The 23,505-nt window shown below is 44.6% G+C and overlaps 1 protein-coding gene across 1 annotated transcript; it reads right to left on the bottom strand.

The window, feature by feature from the left end:
* Positions 1-487: 487 nt before the first annotated feature.
* On the bottom strand, positions 488-20,757 carry LOC141051914 (uncharacterized). Its single transcript, XM_073549038.1, has 8 exons — positions 20,627-20,757; positions 20,413-20,535; positions 8,163-8,492; positions 7,912-8,075; positions 7,391-7,453; positions 4,758-4,892; positions 3,229-3,291; positions 488-1,200 (listed from the first exon to the last, which is right to left on the bottom strand). The coding sequence occupies exons 3-8, from the start codon at positions 8,179-8,181 to the stop codon at positions 994-996; spliced, it is 651 nt and encodes a 216-aa protein (XP_073405139.1). The 5' UTR covers positions 8,182-8,492; positions 20,413-20,535; positions 20,627-20,757; the 3' UTR covers positions 488-993.
* Between the last annotated feature and the right edge of the window lie 2,748 nt (positions 20,758-23,505).

Here is a 23,505-nt window from a genome sequence, read left to right as displayed (position 1 = left end):
AGGATAAGGGACATATACCAGGATGGGGAATATATATACCTGGATGAGGGACGTTATATGTATTTAACAGTCCAAGCAATGTGGATGTCAGTGGTGTAACTAGAATTTGATGTGCCCTGGAAAAATGCAGTATTTATGGAACGTGGTCTTATGGATTAAAAAAATATCTAAAAACATCAGTAAAAAAAAAAGACCCCAAAAAATGAAAGAAAAAAAAAAATCTCAGGAAATGACAAAAAAATAAAATAAATAAAGCTTCCGGTGTACAAGCAACCAGAGAAAAATAGCGATTCCTAAAGTGATTTCTGCTAAAAGAAAACTGAAGTTTTTGACTGCCAGAAAACGAAGCACCCCTATGATCAATGCTCCTACACTTGACAAGCCTTCACTTGAAATATAGGGAAACTGGTAAACTTTTCACACCAAAAACATTTTACAAAATGTACGGCCCCATTTCCCCTTCCGGTAATAAAATTCAAACAACTGATGAAAAATTCTAATAATTTAATTTTTATAAAAGATATACATAAAAATATAAATAAATTGTGCAAGGAAATGGCACCCTAACTCCACAATTAAATTATAAATTATTATTATTAATAAATACATATTATTAACATATAAAAGTCACCTGAGCGAAATATCGTGTCCATTCACCGCACGATAGCGGAAATGTAACGTCTTTGCGGCCTTTGTTCATTTTTGTATATCGTCCAACTTTGATTTTGATGGTAAGATGATGGTAAACATAGCAACCAATCACAACGCAGCTTTCATTTAACCAGAGCTATTTTCAAAATGAAAGCTGAGCTCTGATTGGTAGCCAGGGGGCAACATGGAGACAATTTTAAAAATAAGGCCTATAAAATGTGGGACATTGTCAGCCTTAGCAACACTATACGTCACTCATAGAAACAGAGTTCGGCCTCCTTTAAAAAGTAATTGCGGTTGCTAGGACAGCTGGAATTGTTCTTTTTGTCTTCACAAATGTTTTTAGTCTGCCTTCTTTTTTGTTTTCTTGCCTTTCTTCTTCCTTTTGCCTTTTTGTTTCTTTGCAGGAGGTGGTTTGGCAGTGACATGGCGATCTGTCTTTATCATTTCTTCGGCACTTTGACCCCCATGAATTAGTTGCCCCATATCTTCTGTTAAAATCCAAACCAGGCTGGTGAGAACATCATTTTTCAGACACTCTTGAGTCACCTAAGTTTAGGAGAAAAGAAGAAGCACGTTAGGAATGATAGTTTCAATCAATGTTTCATTTATTAGGTTCACACCCATATTAAAGTGGATATGTCGGGCAGATGTTGACCACGGGAATGGCGTAAAAGTGGGAAAAGTGTGCAGAAATGTTGCCAATTTCCACTCACGTAAAAATTAAAGAAAAAAACAAAAAAAAAACACCTTTTTGCATATCAGAGACATGTCAGAAATTTTGATTGGTGGGTGTATGCGGAGATCTCAGACTCTCACTGATCACGGAGCGATGGTCTCCGAACTGAAGATGGACCCGATAGAATATCTGTGTTAAAGAGAACCTGTCACTTGTCAGAAATAGGTAATTTTCTTACCTGGTGTAATTGCCGCTGTTCTCCTGAATCCGACAATGTTTTACTTTTCTTCCTGCGCCTCTCCATTCCTGAGATATGGCCCCCACTTTCCTGTGCATAAATCTAGTCTTTTTTGCCAGGTGGGCGTGGTCACCAACTCCTTTTTCTTAAGGAGCACGCCCTGTTGGATAACAAGGGTATATCCTGGGAAGCAGAGGCCATAGCTCAGGAACGGAGAGGAGCAGGAGCAAGAGAAAAACATTGCCCGATTCAGGAGAACAGCGGCATTTACACCAGGTAACACAATTTTCCATATTTATGGCAAGTGACATGTCCCCTTGAAGGAGAGTATAGCTTGGCTGAATGCTTCTGCCCTTTCATTTTACAGATCGATGGAGGTCTTGGCATTCAGACACCCACTAATGTAAACTTTCAACATGTCAAAAGTTTTTGCAATGACAGTTCTCATACATATTATATACCGTATTTTTTGGATTATAAGATGCACTTTTCCCCAAAATTTTTGGGGAAAATGGGGGTGCATCTTATAATTCGAATATACCTTGCCGGCCGCGGTGGAGTAGGGTCTCAAGGTCGCTGTTGGAGACTGTAAGAGTGGCGCATTGCTGCAGGCTGGGATGAGGGGGTGTTTGGAGGTGCGACACTGCGGGTGTTCGGTAGTGTGGTGGCCCCGCCGACATTTTGTGAAAGCCCGAGACCCCCACACTTCTATTGCGGTGGACTCCGGGAAAATGACTGCCGGGGGCGGCACATACACAAATGGAGATCTCGGCATCAATATCTCAGGAGATGAGATTGCAGCGCCAAGATCTCCATCTGCACATGCGCCACCCCCGGCAGCCATTTTCCCGGAGTCCACTAAAAACTAAACTATGGAAGTACGGGGGCTCCGGGCTTTCACAAAATGTCAGCGGAGCCCCCACACTACCGAACACCCGCAGCGTCACACATCCGAACAACCAATTCTCCCAGTCTGGGATCCGCAGCATCGTCCCACTCCTGCCTCCACCAGCAGCGTGCCTGGGACCCCGCTTCACCACAGTCACCACCCCCGGTAAGCAGTAAGACGCATGACTTATAAGAAGCACCACCATTTTATTAAAAACAAGGGTTTTTTTTCGTATTTTTCTCTTCAAAATTTGGGGTGCGTCTTATAAACCGCAAAATACGGTAGTTATCTGTCTCCAGCAGACACCTTGGGTGTGACATTTGTCTCCAAAACTCTTAGAAAGGTTGCAAAAAAACCCAAACTTATATCTATGGCAAAGCTTAAAAGGGACTATTTTAGTAAATATTCTCCAAGAAAGACCAGTTCTTCTCTGCTATCCCACCCCCCTAAATATGAATAAATTGACAAATGGGTGTTACCACTTGGCAGCATGTCCATATACAGTATATTCGGAAGCTGTCCAGTCAGTGCTGACGTTAGACTGCATAGGGACACGCCCCCTTTGAAAAGAGGAGAAAGGTAACACCCAATTGTCAATTTTTTCGTAAATTTTTCTAAGAGGAATAACAGAGGAATCGTACAACGCAGAGTTGTTATTTCATGGGGAATATTAGGTAATTACTAAACCAGGAGCGGTGACAGGTCCTTTCCGACGTGCGGAGTTCCCTCCATTACTTTTTATCTGCTCCATTTCCGGCACTAAATATTTACCGTCTCTCTGTATTGCTTGAGATGATGCCGACAATTTTTCAACTCTGGGGATTTCTCCATATCCTGGAAAAGAATAAAGATGATAAATGTATACTTTCTCCAAAATGACAAGGAACCATCGTCGCTCAAACCCGTGCATTACTCATCTCAATAAACGCTTTTGAGGTATCGGTAAAAATGAAGAGCATTAAAGAAAAACTGCAGATATTGGGGCCTAAGGGGTCCATGCACATTGGATTACTGTAATCTGATGTGTATGGGGATGTCCAGACTCTCACCCGATGGCAGGGAGGAATATCCGCTTGTGAGCCTGACTGCTATTGTATATGATCTTTAGGTCCCTGCATGCTCAATGCCAGAGGGAGGCAGGAAAGCCAACGACACATCAAGTACCAGTGTAGGACTAGGGTGTTAAAACTCTGGGTACTATTGACCGGAACACTGATTCACCAAAATAACCGAGACTGCGTAGGTCACCATTACACTAGACACGAGGGACTAGAAAGGTAAAACTCTGAATACTATGACCTGGAGCATGTACCCACTGAACCATCAGGGTATAAGGTCAGCATAGCATTAGACAACAGGGTCTGTGGAGTTGAAACTATGGATACTTTAGACCAAAGCACAAATCCACTGTTCAACAGACACCAGGGACTGTTATTAAAAAATAGGACACTAAGAACTGGAGCACTTATCCACTGACCACAACACTAGGCACCAGGGACTAGGGTAGTGAAATACTAAATACTATGAACTGGAGCACTTATTCACTGAATCTTTGAGCCTGGGACACCATAACACTAGGATCTAGCACTGGGGGGTACTATGGACCAGAACACTTATTCACTGAACACCAGACACTGGATCACTATGTCACTAAACAGGAACGATAGTAATAAAACACTGGACACTATGGACTTGAACATTTATCTACTGAACAATGAAAAATGGCTCACTATAACACTAGACACCAGGGTACTAAAACGCTGAATAATATGGACTGGAGCACTTAGCCACTGAATAGACTAGATTTGATCACCACAACACTAGACGCTAGAATCCAGGGTGTTGAAACTCTGGGTACTGTGGACCAGATCACTTATCCACTGAACATCATGCACTAGAAACCGGGGAAAAGGGTATTAAAACACAGGACACTCTGGACAGCTGCATTTAACTACTAAACACCAGAGACTGGGACACCATATCACTTTGGACATGGGGTATTAAAACACTGGACATTATGGACTGGAACACTTATTCACTAAACACCAGACACTGGGTCACCATGACACTTAGGGGCCCAGTGACTATGGTGTGAAATCACTGGACACTATGGACCAGAGCACTAATATAGGTCACAAGAACTCAAGTCACCAGGGACTGATTGACTAATATCACAGAATGTGGCATTTAGCCACTGAGCACACAAAAAAATCACTCCGAGTGCAGCGTCCTTCGCTCTCTTACTCCATACACCTTGCCTAGTTCACCAGTATGAGAGAGATCTACGTTTTTGCACTTACACAATTCATCAGGTCTGACTTGAGAATGGAGAAAGTGTTGAGATTTTGCTTTACGAGTTCCGTCTTATTCATATTTTCCAGCACGTCGACGACCAGTGACACCCGGTATAAGGTGAGCATCAGTCTGTCTCTGCCCTGCGGAGACATATGCAGTTATCAGAACACAATATGGTACATTTACCACTTACTCATCACCTTAAAGGGTTTGTTCACATCTAGGGACATTCCATTTTATGCCTTTATTTTCAGCTAAAGGTCATTTCTTAACTGCGTTTCAGTAAATATTTTGCACCCTTTAGCATTTACAAGGGTCTTTTTTCCCTCCCTTATCTTAGATGTGGTCTTTGGTCATAAGTCAAACAGAGTTGCAAACTGAGCTCGCTGATGGATTCTCAGTTAACTCATTTTGCAACCAGCAATAGAAAGTGCAATTCAAAAGCTATAGAAGACAAACAGTGCAACATTTTTAATGACATACTATTAAAATTTATTTTTAGCCCAGAATAAATGAATTTAAGTGAAAAAAAAATTATATATAATATAATGTATTTTTTAAATCCCCCACCCCTTTAAGTTCAATGAACAGTATGCAGATAAAAACACATGTAATGTAGTACATAATATCCCCTTTGGTGACAACTGCAGGTACGAACCCCATTGAGGACTGTTAAATTAAAAAATGACATGTTAGATACCTGTGGCCGCCACTAGAGGGAGCTTATTTACTGCCTTATTATTGAAGTCAATGGGAAACACTGAAGCTCCCTCTAGTGGCCAGTGCTGGTATTCAACATATTTTTTTATTTTCTGCTGATGCAGAGGGTTTGAAGCTCTGTATCAGAAAAACTGATCAAATATTAGTATAAAAATATTTTAAGAATTTAATCAGCTTGGAAGTTTTTTTTTTTTTTTTTAACCTATTTAGGTAGTCATGGAAGTATCCTAATACCATCAGACATAATACTCGCCCTGCTTCATGTTTTTTGGATGGATAGTTTATAATATCTTGTACTTGTCTTTACAATGTGGGTGATCTCGGTAATTCTTTTTGTCACCTACAGTATAACAACTGTACAGACAAGTCAACGGAGACAGGTTGAGTGTCTGTAACAATGGCGCATGAACAAGCGCCTGGCAGCCGGCTGGGCAATGTCCGTATCGCGCCCATGGTTTGTGCAGCGCGGGACGCAGGCAGGCTCGGGTTTTACACTTGCTTGTGTCGTTTCAGGTGATCATCAGAAAGACAAGAACAGGGAAAAGCCGAGGTGTAACGTCCATATGTCCGCAGCCATGGGGGGCATATGACAAGTGGGGGGTATAAATGGACGGTACAGCACAGGGGACCCCCATTGTGCGTCTAACCATGGAGGGAATGTCTCTTTTTCATGGTTTTATTTTTGTGGCAACAATTTTTCTTTTTCGGGGATGGTATATAAAAGATATTGTGCAGATCCTTCATGCTGTTCAGTACGTGGTATAAGGGACATGTAGAATATATACAGTGCAGTGACATCAAATACGTATCGTTTTTACTACTTTACCTTTTACTAATAGTAATTATATTTTTTAGTTCAGGCGTTTTTTATTTAATAGCAATTAACGCTTTTACTTTGGCAACTTTCTTTCCCTTTAAAGCTATGTTCCCACCATGAGCTTTTGGTGCGTATTTACGCTGCATCAGAAACGCGGCGTCTTACGGCTCCAGCAAAGAGGATGGGATTTATAGAAACCTCCTGCCCGGTGCGCTTCTTTATACTCGGCGTAAACTGTCCCGCGGTGTGCGGTTCAAATCTGCAGCGCGTCAATTTCTGTTGCGGTACGTTCAGTTTTCTGGGCCGATTTTCCCCATAGAGTTATATTAGAGGCGGAAAATCCGCAGGTAAATACGCACATGCATTCCTAGTGCGCTTCTCCATCAAGAATGCATGTAATCCACACCTGAGGATATCTAATAAGTTTTACCAAAAGCCAAATACCGGGAAGTATCAAAAACAACGCAACTTTCCATAAAGCCTGACATACCAAAAAGAGGCAAAAAAAAATACAGCGTCAAAAAGACTATAGAAGACTGCATACAAAAATGCAGCGTCAAAAAGACGATAGAAGACTGCATACAAAAATGCAGCGTCAAAAAGACGATAGAAGACTGCATACAAAAATGCAGCGTCAAAAAGACGATAGAAGACTGCATACAAAAATGCAGCGTCAAAAAGACGATAGAAGACTGCATACAAAAATGCAGCGTCAAAAAGACGATAGAAGACTGCATACAAAAATGCAGCGTCAAAAAGACGATAGGAGACTGCATACAAAAATGCAGCGAAAAACCGCAAGTAACCTAATTTACACAAATGCAGAAATGTTTCAGCATCAAAAACTCATTGTGGGAATGTTTTTTTTTTTAACTTTTACCAACAATCATGACTATATAATAACCCTTTCTATGTGTTACAACCTGTCAGACCCGGATCACAGTCTTGGGAGCTGTTTCTTAGGTCCCCAGCTTCCCTGGACATTGGAGCATAGCTATAGATGGCATAAGGATCGCCGTCGCATCCATGCAAGGAGCGCTTATAGTAGTCGGGGGGTCCTGCTACACATTTTGCATAAGGGATGAAGCTTGAGCGCCTTACCTTTATATCGCAGTTCTCAAAGTGTCTCAGACGGAGGCCGTGGTGGCACGACGACTTCTTGTGCTGCGGGTAGAGTGAAAATCAGGTCAGATCCCATCTGATAAACATGTCCGACTATCTTTCTGTGCACTTTTACACAAGCCACTGGATGGACACAGTGTCTCAGAGGGTCACTTACACAATGGTTTTTTTATAATCTACTTTTTGGGGCCGATCGCACATTTATACGGGATTTCTTATCACTGGCCATCCCAGGGATCACCTCGAGACCCCAATTTATTCCCAGGAAATCATCGTCCACTGCAGCAGTCAAGGCAGTGGAAATATAGAATTACTTATGGCCATTGCAAAAAAGGGTTATACAGGGATCCATTCAGTTTGTTAGCAGCCACCCATATAGAGGGGGGTCCCGGGTGAATTCCCATTGAAAAAAGTTATATGGGACTTGCAGGTAGAAGACCCTTGCACCTTGCTGACCTTCCATTTTGCACCCTCGCTTCCAAGCCCTGACCTCTACTCACCTGTAAGTTCTGGAGTTTTCGGGCCGGTGACATGGCGTTCGGTTGCATCTTTTTATATTTAGACATATGACAGTGATTCTGGATCGGATGACCCTCGGCCGCGTCCTGCAGGCACGCAAAATACAGGGCAAGAAGAACCACAATTCTGATGGCGGCAACCATATCTGCAAATCAGGAGAAGGGCAAAAATAAACCAAAAATATCCTTAAGGTTTCAATGCATTATCCAATATGACAGCGCGGACCCCTCACCTGCTCTTGTAGGGCGCATCTCACTGGGAGGGTTGGTGAGTTTGATGTAGGATGCTCCATGTTTCTTCTTTTATACTCCGTGCTCCGGGGGAAAATTGAATTCACTTTCATGATATCTTCCAGATTTCTTTGATGATGTAATTTAAAGGAGAATGGGAACCACATTGTTCATAGGGAACTTCTAAACAGGTTTCACTTTCTTTTCCAGGTGAGCAGGTGACGTCAGGTCTGTCAGTTGCAGCCTGCGCCTGTCAAAGCTCGATCTCCTCCTCCGGATACATACCAAAGGTCTTCATGTCAGCCTCATGGCTCGCATATATTTTCTCGCCACTGCAGGAAACAAAACACCAGCGATTGACTGACTAAGTAGTGGGCCGCATAGGAGAAAATCTGGCTTCAGGATCCGTGGGAGCAGGTGAAATGGGAAATCTGGAGAAATATTGAGGTTTTATTGATGAAGAACAATGCTGCATGCAAAGGTGACTGCATATGAAGGGTTATTCCCAGAAATAAGAAGTCCAATCACTGGGAACACTAGCAATCCAAAAATCTGGAATGGAGCACTGCAGCCCACCCTGAATGTAGAGATTGTGCGTATGCTTGACCATCACTTCCTTCATTAGCTATGGGATTGTTTCACAGCAGTCCCATAGTCAATGAAAGGAAGAGAGGCCAAGCATATGCACATCCCCTCCATTCAGGACGGGGCTTTGTTCTCAGTGTTCCAGAGCCCCGATCTTGGAGCGGTCCTAGTGGTCAAACACCGAGCAATGAGCAAGTTATGACTTATTTTTGAGGGGAATAACAAGTCAGTGAGCTCCTCGAACTTTGGTTTGGATGTCCTGTAATTCCATGGAGCAGCGATATCGGCTGAAATGTCATGCATACTGGCTGTGAGGACTGCTTCCTTTATAGGTAGCACTCTGGGCAGGCCTTACGGTGCACGGTGTCCTGTATAATATCGTCTGGTGGTGCCCCATACACAGTGCCTAATTATATAATGGTCATATAGTATGATGTCATATAGTTTCCTTAATAGCAATATTAAATAGCATCCAACATCACACACATGTGCCTGCACCATGCAAATCCTAAGTACCACCACACAGTGCTCAAAGCATACCACCGTACAGTGACCAAATATCAGCAATAGCCTAAATATTACTGCTATATAGTGGTAGCATCACTTTTGAGTAACAAGTCGTACACCCCTAAAGCTGACCCTGTTGCACTTGGCTGTAGTTCTTAGCGGATTCACTAGTATACGCTGGTTTGTGATAATTAAAATGAATGTCCAAACTTAAATCATTTTTTTAACATTTAAATAAGTCCAAAATTTTGAGGTCACAGTTCTCTTTTTTTTCCATCTCCTGTGCATGCATAGCCATAGAGCTAAATTATGAAATTCTCACTGTCACCAGTCACCACTAGGGGGAGCTTTCCGACATACTGTGTATACATTGAACTCAACAATAGCACAATATATAGTAAGCTCCACCTAGTGGTGGCTGTAGGAAAACAGAATTGGATCACTGAACTCTATGGGGCAGAACACTGTAACCCCGTGCATTGTTAGTGGCCGCGGCACTTAATCTCCCAATTAATGGAATAGGAAATAAGGTGCAATGGCCACTAAGTAATGTGCATGGCTACTGTGTTCTGCCCCATACATCACATATATCCAGCCATCACTGGAGCAAATTTCAGCTGATCGTTAGGGGTGTCGGACGCCACCGATCTCATATTCAGTTGTAACAGGATGTTAGACCTATGGACAACATTGTGTCAGAAGGTGGAACTTCACCTTAACAAAGGATCTGTCACCGGATATCACAATTGAAAGTATATAGATTATTACATAAATCATTAGACCTGATGAGACCGATGTACTTACTTTGATAACTCATGGCTGCACAATCTATATAATCTTGCTATTAAAATTAGCTTAAGAGCAATCAAGCTAGAGCTCATTTTAATATCAGGAGGGAAAAACTTTTCAAAAAGGATCCTCTTATGGATTTTCAAAGGAAGTACACCAGCCTTATCAGGTCTAAGAGATCTATTTAATAATGTATGCAGTTTGTATCGTGAAATCTGCTGCCAGATCCGCTTTAAGTACCAACTAGATGAAATGTTGGTAGTGAACAATGGCTGCAATGACCGAAAACTGTATACTATGCAAATCTTGTGTGCAGACGGATCCAAAGTGCAAGTAATGGCAGCCAAGGAGCAAGATCCAATACTCCATGCATACCACATCACAGCCTAATATGCCGGCGTGGTAATAGATGACGTATAATATGCATTGTGGCAGCGTGTTACACCTGGAACGTGAGGAAAGTGAAAGTGTCTCATGTCCGCAGAGGGAATTTGGACTTTTGCTTTTCCAGCCTCCTGTTACATCATCCTGTTCTACCTGTTCAGGTATTTAACTCCTAAGTGACGTATATTGCTATTCCCGCCAGAAATGCAACGTCTCCATAGTCCTCTCTGTACAGGGAGTGTGCAGAAAAACAGACGACAGCAACTCCTGATACTTCTCCATATTGCTGGAACTGGTAAAGGATTGCTATTAATAAAGACGCACCATGGGGCACTTATGGGGTCCCTAGAAAAAGGGGTGGTTTGGTGCAAAAGAAAGTGGCAACCGGTGCAGGAAGCCCCCCGAAGTTTTGTTAGACTCATGAGGTAGCCCATTATGTTTGCACAGGTCCAGTTTCATCAGTTTCACCAGGATGGCACGGCTATAAGCGCCATTGCTAGAAGGTTTGCTGTGTCTCTCAGCGCAGTCTCATAAGCATGGAGAAGATACCTTGCCTAAGGAGACTTGGGAGAGGGCCTTAGAAGGGTATCTGCCCAGTCACAGGATCGGTATCCAGAACTCGTCCCAGAACCAGTGGGACTGGCTAGATTTGAGAGAGCTGTCCTGCTGTCCCAGAACAACCGGGCTGTGTCCCATCTTCCACGCTATACAATTCCTTTCTTGCACAGTACCTCCTCCTTGGGTATTAGGGCCGGCATCTCTGCTCTGCACATGCTTATATTCTAATAAATAAACAATTATTCTCTCTTCTTGAGATCTTCTTTCCCCAGGATTCGAACTCACAACCTGCATCATTGTAGGCACCAACAAAAACTGCACTTCTCAGTGAAGGAGAATTTTCTGTACTGGAATGTGCAGTGTAGACTCAGAAATTACAGGCAGATAGTACCGGTACACAAAGATACATCTCTATATACCAGTGTATTTCTGTGTACCTGTATTCTAGAGGGGAAAAAAGTCAGATTTTTTTTCCATAAAATTACAAAAAAATTTAATTTTTTAATTCACTTTAAAAATAAATATAAATATCACAAATCAGCAAATAACAGAAACAACTCGTACAATACAGTGAACAGATCGGTAAATGGGATAATCAAAAATGATGTGATTAATGGTTTTCCTCCATTAATTCCATAAAAAAAGTTCAATAGCATAAATGCTGCCTTTTTTCAGCTGCTTTTTAACTGCATGTTTTTTGCCTGTATCCACATCACACAATGTAACAACAATCTTCTTTGATGCTCTTTGCTTTTTTTTTTTTGCCTTTTCTCCCTTATTTGATACGTTTTTGGTGCAGATGTGAAGCAGCTTTTTGATAGGACAGAAAAAACTTTTATTCTGCACTTAAAAATTCAACAGCATTTTTTTTACATAGGTTTTTTTCAGGCTCCACATAGAAGTCTATAGAGAAAAAAACATCAAAACTGCACAGCTCATCAGCTTCTTTAGACCCACAGGGGGCAGAGTTTTCATGAAATCTCATTCACTTTGGTTGAACAGTAAGACCGTGTTCACATGTGGAGTTAATGCTGTTTTTTCTGCTGCAATTTTTTGCTCATGAAATTGTGCTGCTATATACTGTGTGTGTGTGTGTGTGTGTGTGTGTGTGTATATATATGTGTATATATATATATATATATATATATATGTGTGTGTGTGTGTGTATATATATATATATATATATATATATATATATATATATATATACACATGCCTACACGGGCAGAGCTGCTAAGCTCAGTGATTGGATGCCACACTGCCAACGTGATGTCAGTGAAGCAGCCAATATCAGATACAGGGAGCAGCCACAGAGACTCAGCGCTGGACCTGGGGAGGGTGAGAAAAGCATATTGGTTTAAATATCAATTTCACCTGGGGACTGGTATTTTCTGAAAGTGGAGAATCCCATTACTTTTTTTGCAGCAGGTATAAATGCTATGACATATTCACTTGTGAGTTAATTTAAAAGTGTCTGAACAGGTTCAAAAGGATGATGTAACCGGAGATTGCCGAAGCAGAAACCTACGCATCCTCGGACTATGTGGGACAATCACTTTCCTCCTTCCTTACTATGCTGCTGTGTAATACAGAGGATCTCAGGCACAATGTATCTTGTTGGATCGGATCTGGATAGATCAGCACAGTAGATATTGTTACATAGTTGGTTGAAAAAAGAGACAAAGGTTCTTCAAGTTCCCCCTTTCTCCACCAGTCCTACATTCTCTATCGCTAGATTATTTATAATCCACAATGACATTGGTAGGAAGAAAAGCTTCCAGCCCTTCTATAAATGTTGTGATATATCCGCTGTGAGAATCATGTGGGAATAGTGGATGAGGGCAGGTATATCTCGCCCAGATTCCTTTCCTATGTGGCCTAGTCTGGTCAGTATCGCACCTGCTTACTAATGGATAATGGGAGGTGGATATAAAAGGATGCCAGGTGGTTGTGTGAGTGTCTCAGCCTGGGAACACAGAGAGCCTGTCTGTGTGAGAGACACACGTGAGTGGAAGCAGTGCCCACTGCAACTTTGGTTTGGCTGGACGGGAGAAGCCCGCCAGTTGGTAGTTAGGTTGTCCATTGTTTAGTTAGTGCCGGACAGGCAAGGATTTGTTTTATGTTTTATTTCCTTTTGCATTGCTTTCACCGTTAATAAACCTGACCCAGGGTCAGTTACACCCGAATCCCAGCTCTGCGCCTGAGTTTCATGCTGAATGCACGTGACCTTTGACCCCAGCAAAGGCGATACCGGAGTGTTTTATCACATTGTGGTGGAGAATGCGGGCATCACGTTGCAAGCATGAGCATGGAGGACGTGGTGAAAGCGCTGGTACAGTCCACCGCCGTCCAGCAAGAAGCTAATCGGGTGATGATAGCCCAGCTGAAGGAGTTGGTGGACATGACAGTTACCGATCGTTCGCTTCTCCAGCAGGTGGCGCAGCGCTTGGCAAGCTTACCTGAGGTTAACCTGGAAGCCGAGTCGAGAGTGATTCACGTGAGTCGGTACTGGCAGAAGATGACGACAGAAGATGACGTCGAGGCATACCTGACTACGTTTGAACGGACGGCGTTGCGAGAAAAATGGCCGAAGGCAAGATGGGCCGGCCTGATTGCCCCATTTCTTTCCGGTGAGGCCCAAAAGGCTTATTATGACTTAGAGCCTGAAGCTGCGCAGGACTTTGACAAACTGAAAGCCGAGATCTTGGCCCGGCTGGGAGTGACGACCGCTGTCCGTGCACAGAGAGTGCATCAATGGACTTATCAGCCGGATAAACCACCGCGGTCACAGATGTTCGACCTGATCCACGTGACGAAGAAGTGGCTACAACCCGAGGTGCTGACAGCGCCAGAGATGATCCAGAGAGTCGTCATGGACAAGTACCTGAGAGCTCTACCGCCAGCCCTGAGGAAGTGGGTAAGCCATGGAAATCCTACGACGGCAGATCAACTGGTGGATCTGGTTGAACGTTACTCCGTGGCGGAAGGACTCCGAGACGACGCTACCCCACCTCGTTCTTCATCATCTCCACATGGAACCTGTAAGACTGTTCCAGGGAGTAGGGGAGATGGAAAAATCCCTAAGACAGTGGGGGAGGAAAACGGGACTGCCCGCACTGCGAGGCCGAGAGTAACGAACTATGGTCTAAGCAAGGGGCCCGTTAGGTGTTTCCGCTGCCAAGAGATAGGACATATTGCTGCAAACTGTCCGGTCACTACTGAACCCATGCAGTGCGACGTCACAGACTCTAAAAACCGCATGTCTATGGTTGCACGGGTAGTGAGTGTGAATGCCGGTCAAAAGGATGTGGAAAAACACTTGTGTGATTTAACTGTTGATGGTAAAAATGTGGTGGCATTGTTAGACTCGGGAAGTGTGGTGACTCTGGTGAAGGCCAGTCTGGTGTCAGCCCCGACTGGACCAGCAGACAAATTTTCTGTAACGTGTGCATGGAGACACCTGTTCGTACCTCACCACGGTCATATGCATTACAACTTCCTATGGGTCTGTGCAACAATAAAGTGGGACTCGTCCCGGCGTTATTGCATGATGTTATCCTGGGCCGGGATTTTCCCCACTTCTGGCAATTGTGGGAGAATCAGTTGATGCCTTTGGGTAATAGTGTACATGATTCTTCTCCCAGGGCGCGTGTGGGTCCTGAACCCCGGGAAGAGGTCTCCCCGGAAGACTCGGGGGAAGAGTCTGCGGGAAATGACCTGCAGTTCCCGTTTTCAGTCATGGCGGGTGATACGGAGGAGACCGGGGAAGAGGAGGAGGCTGACAGCCGTCCACCTCCCCGTTTGCCGGATTTAGAAGTTCAGAAAGATGACTTCCAAAGCGAGCAAATAAAGGATCCTACCCTTTCTCAGGCTAGGACAAATGTAAAAGTGATAAATGGGGTACCCGTAGAACCTGGCTCTAGGCTGGCATATCCTTACATGGTTCTGGAGAATGATTTACTCTATCAGATAGAGAAAAAGGGGGAAGATACGGTGCAACGATTAGTCGTGCCAAAACCCTACCGGCGGCAGGTGCTGGACCTGGCCTACGGACATGTGATGGGAGGTCACCTGGGAGTCCAGAAAACCACCGAAAGGATATTACACTGTTTTGTCTGGCCAGGCATGCATCACGATATCCGTGTATATTGTGAGTCTTGTCCTGACTGCCAAGCCTCTGCACCTAAGCCCCGGTTCTGTAGCCCTTTGGTACCCCTACCTATTATTGAAGTCCCGTTTGAGAGGATTGGGATGGATTTAGTTGGGCCCCTTCCACGGTCTGCACGTGGACACCAACATATCCTGGTCATCTTGGATTATGCCACTCGTTACCCGCAGGCCATCCCTTTGCGTAACACGGCCACCAAGACGATTGCCAAGGAACTGGTGCATGTGTTTAGTCGGGTCGGTATACCAAAACAGATACTCACCGACCAGGGGACCCCCTTTATGTCCAGGGTAATGAAGGAGCTCTGCCGATTGTTACAAATCGAACCGTTACGCACATCCGTGTATCACCCTCAAACAGACGGGTTGGTCGAACGGTTCAATAAAACTCTGAAGCAGATGCTGAGAAAGGTGATAGACAAGGATGGGAAGAACTGGGACTATTTACTTCCGTATTTGCTGTTTGCCATCAGGGAAGTACCCCAGTCTTCCACGGGATTCTCGCCTTTCAAGTTATTGTACGCCCGACGTCCTCGCGGACTGTTAGACGTTGCAAAAGAAACCTGGGAGGGTCAGGTAACTCCATTTAAAACAGTGATAGATCACGTCACACAAATGCAGGACCATATTGCGGCTGTTATGCCTATCGTCAAAGAACACCTGATACAGGCTAAAGGAGCCCAAAAACGAATCTATGATAGGGGCGCCAAGATCCGTACGTTTGCACCCGGAGATAGGGTGTTGATCCTGGTCCCCACGGTGGACAGTAAGTTCCTGGCAAAGTGGCAGGGCCCCTTTGAGATCAAGGAAAGAGTTGGTGAAGTAAACTACAAAGTATACCACGCAGGTAAACGGAAACCTGAACAGATCTATCATGTAAATCTGATAAAGCCCTGGAAGGATCGGTCTGCCTTGTCAGCGAAGCTGGCCCGTCCTGTCTGCTCGCATACCGTATCGGAGGTACGGGTTGCAGAGACTCTCTCGGAGCGGCAAAAGACTGGGGTCAGGCAGTTTCTACTTCACAACCCAAAGTTTTTCTCAGAAAAACCCGGGCAGACTACGCTAATAAAACATGACATGGTAACGGAACCTGGTGTCACAGTTCACGTCAAGCCCTACCGAATCCTGGAAGCGCGCCGTGAAGCCGTTTCCCGAGAAGTGAAGGCCATGTTAGAGTTAGGTGTCATTGAGGAATCGCACAGTGCTTGGTCCAGCCCGATTGTGCTAATTCCTAAACCGGACGGCACAATCCGGTTCTGCAATGACTTCAGGAAACTGAATGCGGTCTCAAAATTTGATGCGTACCCCATGCCCCGGGTCGACAAGTTAATAGATCGGTTAGGAAAAGCCCGGTATATTACGACCCTAGACCTAACAAAGGGGTATTGGCAGATCCCTCTGATGGAGGCTGCCAGAGAAAAGACAGCATTTGCTACCCCAGAAGGTCTATTTCAGTATGTGTATATGCCGTTTGGACTGCACGGAGCACCGGCGACCTTCCAGAGACTGATGGATCGAGTCCTGAGGCCACATAGGCAGTACGCTTCGGCCTATTTGGACGACATTGTCATTTACAGCTTGGACTGGGAGACTCCTCTCCAGAAAGTACGAGCTGTGATTGATGACCTGTGGGAGGCAGGTCTAACCGCGAACCCCAAGAAATGTCACATCGGGCTAGAAGAAGCCCGGTATTTGGGGTATGTAATTGGGAGGGGTGTTGTTAAACCCCAGGTTGATAAGATTCAGGCGGTTCAGGACTGGCCACAACCTGTCAACAAGAAGCAGGTGCAAGCCTTCCTGGGGATCGCCGGTTATTATCGCTGGTTCATACCCAATTTTGCAGCCATCGCTACCCCCCTGTCGGATCTTACAAAAGGGAAAGACTCCGTCATGATTAAATGGAGTTTAGCGGCTGAAGAAGCCTTCCATAGCCTAAAACGGGCACTTTGCTCTCAGCCCGTACTGGTGACTCCGGACTTCCGCAGTGAGTTTGTGGTACAAACGGATGCCTCTGATACCGGTATCGGGGCCGTACTCTCACAAGTGAGGGACGGAGTGGAACACCCAGTCCTCTATCTCAGCAGGAAGCTGAATAAACACGAGCAAAGGTATGCAGTCGTAGAAAAAGAGTGCCTCGCCATTAAGTGGGCTCTAGAGGCCCTCAAATATTACCTGGTGGGCCGAAAGTTCAGGCTGATCACTGACCATGCCCCTCTCAAGTGGATGCACTTGAACAAGGAACGGAATAGCCGGGTGACCCGGTGGTTCCTTGCCCTGCAGGCCTACACTTTTACGGTGGAGCACCGCCCAGGGGTACAGATGGGAAATGCAGATGCCCTGTCCCGAGTGCACTGTTTGGCGGGTGTCATTGCTCGACCGGAGTGGTCTGAACAGAAGGGGGGGATATGTGAGAATCATGTGGGAATAGTGGATGAGGGCAGGTATATCTCGTCCAGATTCCTTTCCTATGTGGCCTAGTCTGGTCAGTATCGCACCTGCTTGCTAATGAATAATGGGAGGTGGATATAAAAGGATGCCAGGTGGTTGTGTTGAGTGTCTCAGCCTGGGAACACAGAGAGCCTGTCTGTGTGAGAGACACACGTGAGTGGAAGCAGTGCCCACAGCAACTGTGGTTTGGCTGGACGGGAGAAGCCCGCCAGTTGGTAGTTAGGTTGTCCATTGTTTAGTTAGTGCCGGACAGGCAAGGATTTGTTTTATGTTTTATTTCCTTTTGCATTGCTTTCACCGTTAATAAACCTGACCCAGGGTCAGTTACACCCGAATCCCAGCTCTGCGCCTGAGTTTCATGCTGAATGCACGTGACCTTTGACCCCAGCAAAGGCGATACCGGAGTGTTTTATCACACCGCCATGACTACTTTTTTTGGTTGGGTCTTACTACTCTAACTGTAAAGAATCCTTTCCTATAAATATGCCGGAATTGCCTTTCTTTCATTCATAATGAATGCCCCTGGTCTTTGGAAAAAATAGGTCATATACCAGTCCTTTTCATTATCCATACATTTACTTTCCAAACATATTGACCATACAAATAAATGATAACTCCTCTGAGGTCTCTTTCTCTAAGCTAAACAAGCTCAACTTTTCCAAGCTCTCAAGGCCTTTCATCCCATGCAATATAGGAGAGACCTTCCATCCCATGTAATATAGGAAAGACCTTCTATCTCATGTAATATAGGAGAGCCCTTCTATCCCACGTGATATAGGAGAGACGTTCCATCAGAGGTGATTTAGGACAGTCCTTCCATCACATGTAATATAGGAGAGGCCTTCCATCCCATATAATATAGGAGAGACTTTCCTTCCCATGAAATATCGGAGAGGCCTTCCATCCCATACAATATAGGAGAGACCTTCCATCCCTTGTAATATCGGAGAGACCTTCCATCACATGTAATATAGGAGAGGCCTTCCATACCATGTAATATAGGAAAGAGATTCCATCACATGTAATATAGGAGATACTGTCCACCCCATATAATATATGAAAGACCTTCCATCTCATGTGATAAGAGAGACGTTCCATCCGAGGTGATATAGGACAGTCCTTCCATACCATGTAATATAGGAGAGAGCATCCATCCAATGTAATATAGGAGACCTTCCATCTCATGTAATATAGGAGAGACCTTCCATCTCATGTGATATAGGAGAGACCTTCCACTCGGTACGCATGCACTCCATTGCTCTTAAGGGGGCAGCGTGCGCATATAGTTAAGTGCCCCAGCCAATTGCTGGTAGGCATTTAGTACTAGAGTACACCTGCCAGACCCGGTGGTAAGAAACACTAAAAGACCACTGCGACGCCGCAGTAAGTAAACATGCATGCAACACAACATGTTTTGGTGCCAAGAGACACAATGCCGGAACTAAGCCTTTAGTTAGTTAGGTATATTCGCTCTACGGCCCATGTTTTTCCTACCGGACTCATGGGCCAGAAACCCTAGACTTGTGACTAGGTATTTGTGCTGTTCAGTAACTAAGGATTCTATGCTACCTTTAGGTGCTGACACAGCACGCAGTGAACTCTAGGAAGGACTTGTGTTTTCCACTCTGTTCTCTGGAAGAGGAGTCTCTCTGTGGGACAATATAAGGTGGAGCAGTGACTCAGCTCCAACAGACTTTGTCCCCGGCACCTTCACTGATGTACATATATTTGGTTAATACTGTAATATTCTCCATATAGTCGAGGACGGACGTTTCCTCTAGTTTCTTGTGTTTATACTGGGACGGGAGGGGAACATTTGGTTGTGAAATAGGAGTAGCTATATCTATATTTCTTAAGACTGTGAACCACTGTGCTAGACCGCAGGCGAGCCCGGGCTTTGCACTCACGTAATTTAAGACGGACACGCCAACAGGCAAATTCACATAGACAAGATCGCAGCATCAGTTCTCTTGGGTGCCGAGCTGTCCAGCACAGTGGATATAGCCTTCTAGCAAAATGTTTGTTTGATGTGTCTTCCTTGTGCATTTAGCAAGACCAAGTAGGAATATCTTTGTTCCTAAGAAAAATAGTTAGTGACAGTAGACTGTGTGGAAATTAGTTCTTTTCTCGTTTGTGACTCCGCTCTATCTTGAATAACACTCACGGTGCATGATTTACAGAGGATCCAGAACCTAGTAGTCTAAACGGAGCTCTAGTCCTATCTGTGTCTTCGTACTTGACCCCTAGAGTTAGCAACAGCAGTAGCGGGGACTGCCTAGTAGTGGCACCTTGCGGCTACCTGCAGCCAAGCTTGACTCCTGGTAAGCCAGGCCCTTCGGTTTGGGTGGGCATTACCAGTGTGAGACATGTAATGACTGACAGTTTGATCTTTCTCTCCTCCTCTACATGTCTCATACTGGTAGCGCCCTCTCTGGAAGCAGATTTTTGGGGAGATCTATGTCCTGCCCATAGATCTTAACAGTTCATTTATGTATTAAAAAAACATGGATTTCTCTTGAATAAGACATCGGATCGCAAATGTCAAGGTATCATGTTATTTAGCTTCCTATGACCTACATGACTATCTAGACGGCTTGTGGGGGAGAGGTTCATCCTACTGACAGATTCCCTATAAATCATTGTCAATGCAGGAGATTTGGGGTTCTGTATCAGAAAAACAGAACTGAAACCACTAGAAAGGTATATTAAGAAAATATTCAGCACCAGATTTTGGACTTTATTATAATAAATGGTTCAAGGTTGAACATTCACATTAAGAATTACCAACCAGCACTTGTATCCACACTGACTTACCTGAGGAATTTTTAGGGGTGTACGGCATATGTGGAAACAGGGTACATTGTTGAGAAGCCTTGGGAACCAGTTTAGAAGTAGGTAAGATGGAAATCTCCATGGGATTAAAGGGAGCTGAAAATGCTTAAAAAATATAAGGAATTAATATATTTCTGGGGGGTGACCATTCACGTTATTGGCGTTATTAGCAGAGCGAGTGTTATCTGATACTTACTGTTCTCTCTAAATGCAGTGCGGCAGGTCTTTGGCTCTCATCTCCTGCTTTCCAGCCGGTCATGAGCGATCAACTCATTGGATAATGGCAAGAGCAATGCTTGCTGAGAAAAAGGAGAAAGGAAGTTCCAGGACCTATGGTGCTGGCAGAATGCAGATGAAGAAGAGGATCCATCCACTGAAGAAAGAGAGGAAGGCAAATTACAGAGTATGAAAATTGGGACAGATCCAGCCATATTAGACTGGTATGCGCACTGAAAGCAGTTGAGGGCACCGAGTTGATGCTTTTACTTGGTTTTAAGGTTCACGTTAAAGCAAGACTTTTCTCTAGAAGTTGCATTGTTTTTTATAATTTGAGATGTTTTTTTTTGGGGGGGGTGGGGGGCAATAAAAGATTGTATCAGGTCGTGGTGATAAAAGTCCACCAAGGAGATACCAGTTCCTCATTTATGAAGTTGCAGTGACGCGTGCTCCTTCTCCCCTGTCATCCTCAGTGTACCCCCAGGTCAGGTTTATATCTGCTGTAATTGTAGTAATGGCTTCTTGCCTCTTTACGAGGCCGTTCTGAGCAGGACCAGGTGGAGCGCTTTCGGGCTTGTTTGCATTCTGCATTTCCAGTTGTTTTATCAAACAGTGGATTCCTGCTCTCAGCGGCATACATAATTGAATAATTGCAGCGTTACCAAGTTTATTAGTTTATTAAATATCCGGAGCACTTCTGCTCCGATGGCAAATAACGGCAAGTTTAACTTGGCATTTTGACTATCAGAGTTTTTTTTAGATTGTTTGCAATACTTCGTGGTAACTGATTTGGAGATTTTAATTCATTGGAGCCTGTAAAAAGAAGAAAAATAATGGCTAGAAGGAATAATTCCATCCTGCCATTGCTACGTTATGACTGCAGCATGCTGTGTAGTCACTTCTACCTATATAATCCATAAGTAACACGCGCATAAGCAGAGTCCCTACGGCTCAGCACTATGGAGCCATAGGCAATTAACGTGCTGCTATATGGCGCCTCATTATGAGAATTGTCCAGGGGTACAATGTAGTCCCATGGAAGTCTATGGACGTATAATTATAGAAGACAGATTTAACTCTTTTGAATATTTATGAGACAAAACAATTCTATTTAAGGGGAAATCCTGGACTGGGAGAACAAAACAACCTAAAGGCAAATCACGCCAGCCCTGCATATAACCATAGGTTCTTCATACTTCGAGATGATTGATTTGAGTAGACACTTTTAGTTTTGTTTCTGATTATCTTCGGCCCTGATTATAGACATAAGTTAAACAATATGTAAAATGAAATAATTAAAAGTGAGATGGTGCCAAAAAAGTCATATACATCCTAAGTATGACCAAATGACTGTGCCCAAATAATGTTATTACTAAACAGAATGGAAGTAAGACGCAGAGCCTCAATAACACCACAAACACTGCAACCCACTGTCTGTATATACAGCCATGTACACATCCATCCACATATCTACACTACATGGAAAAGTCAGGTTTTTCTTCCAATCCCATTGACCCCAGTACTTAACATCCGGCGCTTCACCTGTGTATAACATCCGGCCCCTCACCCCCCTGGTGTATAACATCCAGCACCATTACCCTGGCGTATAATATCTGACCCCTGGCCCCCCCGGTGTATAACATCCGGCCCCTCTCCCCCATATATTACATCCAGCCCCATTATCCCGGTGTATAATATCCGACCCCTCACCCTCCGGTGGTGTATAACATCTGGCCCCTCATTCCCGTTGTATAACCTCCGGCCCCTCGCCCCCCCAGGTGTATAACATCCAGCCCCCCGCCATGCCGTCTGCCTTTACTAACATATGACAGAACGGCCGGTGGTGCAGAGCTCACAGATACCAGTGCGGTCCTGTAATAGGAGCCACCAGGGTAACAAGGCCGTTCATGACATTTCTTCCCTCCTGAATCTTCCCCCATCACCTGTGAGTGATATTACTGAGAAATGGAAGGAACCACAGCCACGAAGTGGAGACCCCGTAACATTATAGAGCGGGGGACCGAGTGCTGAGGAGCAGAGGGAAGAAGTGTCACCAACGCTCTGCTGACCCCATAACTGCAGAGTGCAGACCTCCTCTGGTATAACATCAGTAAAAACACTGCCACCCCGCTGGTAGCTTCATGGCTGAGCAACTGCATGCAGGCACACATCACCAAGCACAATGTCAAGTGTCTGATGGAGTAGTGTGAAGCCGCCACCACTGGACTGTGAGGGAGATGTATTCTGTGCAGTGACGGATTGCACTTCTCTATCTGGCGCCTGATTATAGATGGGGTTGGTGACACCAGGATAACGTTACCCCTTGGCTGCATTGTGCCCACTGTACAGATGGTGGGGGAGGGATGATGCTTTGGGCTTGTTATCAGGGCTCGGCCTCTGCACCTTAATTCCACTGAAGGGAAATCTTAATCCTTCAGCACAAGACATTGTGTACGATCGTATCTTTCAGCTTTGTGGGAACAGTTTGGGGTAGACCCTTTCCTGTTCCCCATGAATGTGCCCAGTGCACAACGTCCATACAGACATGGAGGGGGAGTTTGGTGGAAGATCATGACCAGCCGCACAGAGTTCTGACCTTAACCCCATCCAACACCTTTGGGATGAACTAGAAAGGAGATTGTGAGCCCGGCCTCTCCGCAATATCAGGGTCTGACCCCACAAATGCTCTTCTGGATGAATGGGCAAAAATTAATGGAGAATCCTCCAAAATCTTGCAAAAAGCCATCCTGAAAATGTGGAAGCCATTATTATCTGCAAAGGGGGAGTCACCTCCATATTAATGTCTATGGATGTAGAATTGGGATGTAATGTGGAGGGGGCACATACATTTATCCATTT

The sequence above is a fragment of the Dendrobates tinctorius genome, unplaced genomic scaffold (genome assembly GCF_039654945.1).
Source record: "Dendrobates tinctorius isolate UK_male_01 unplaced genomic scaffold, ASM3965494v1 ptg000158l, whole genome shotgun sequence".
NCBI classification, from domain to species: Eukaryota; Metazoa; Chordata; class Amphibia; order Anura; family Dendrobatidae; genus Dendrobates; species Dendrobates tinctorius.
This window is presented reverse-complemented; position numbering and strand designations above follow the sequence as displayed.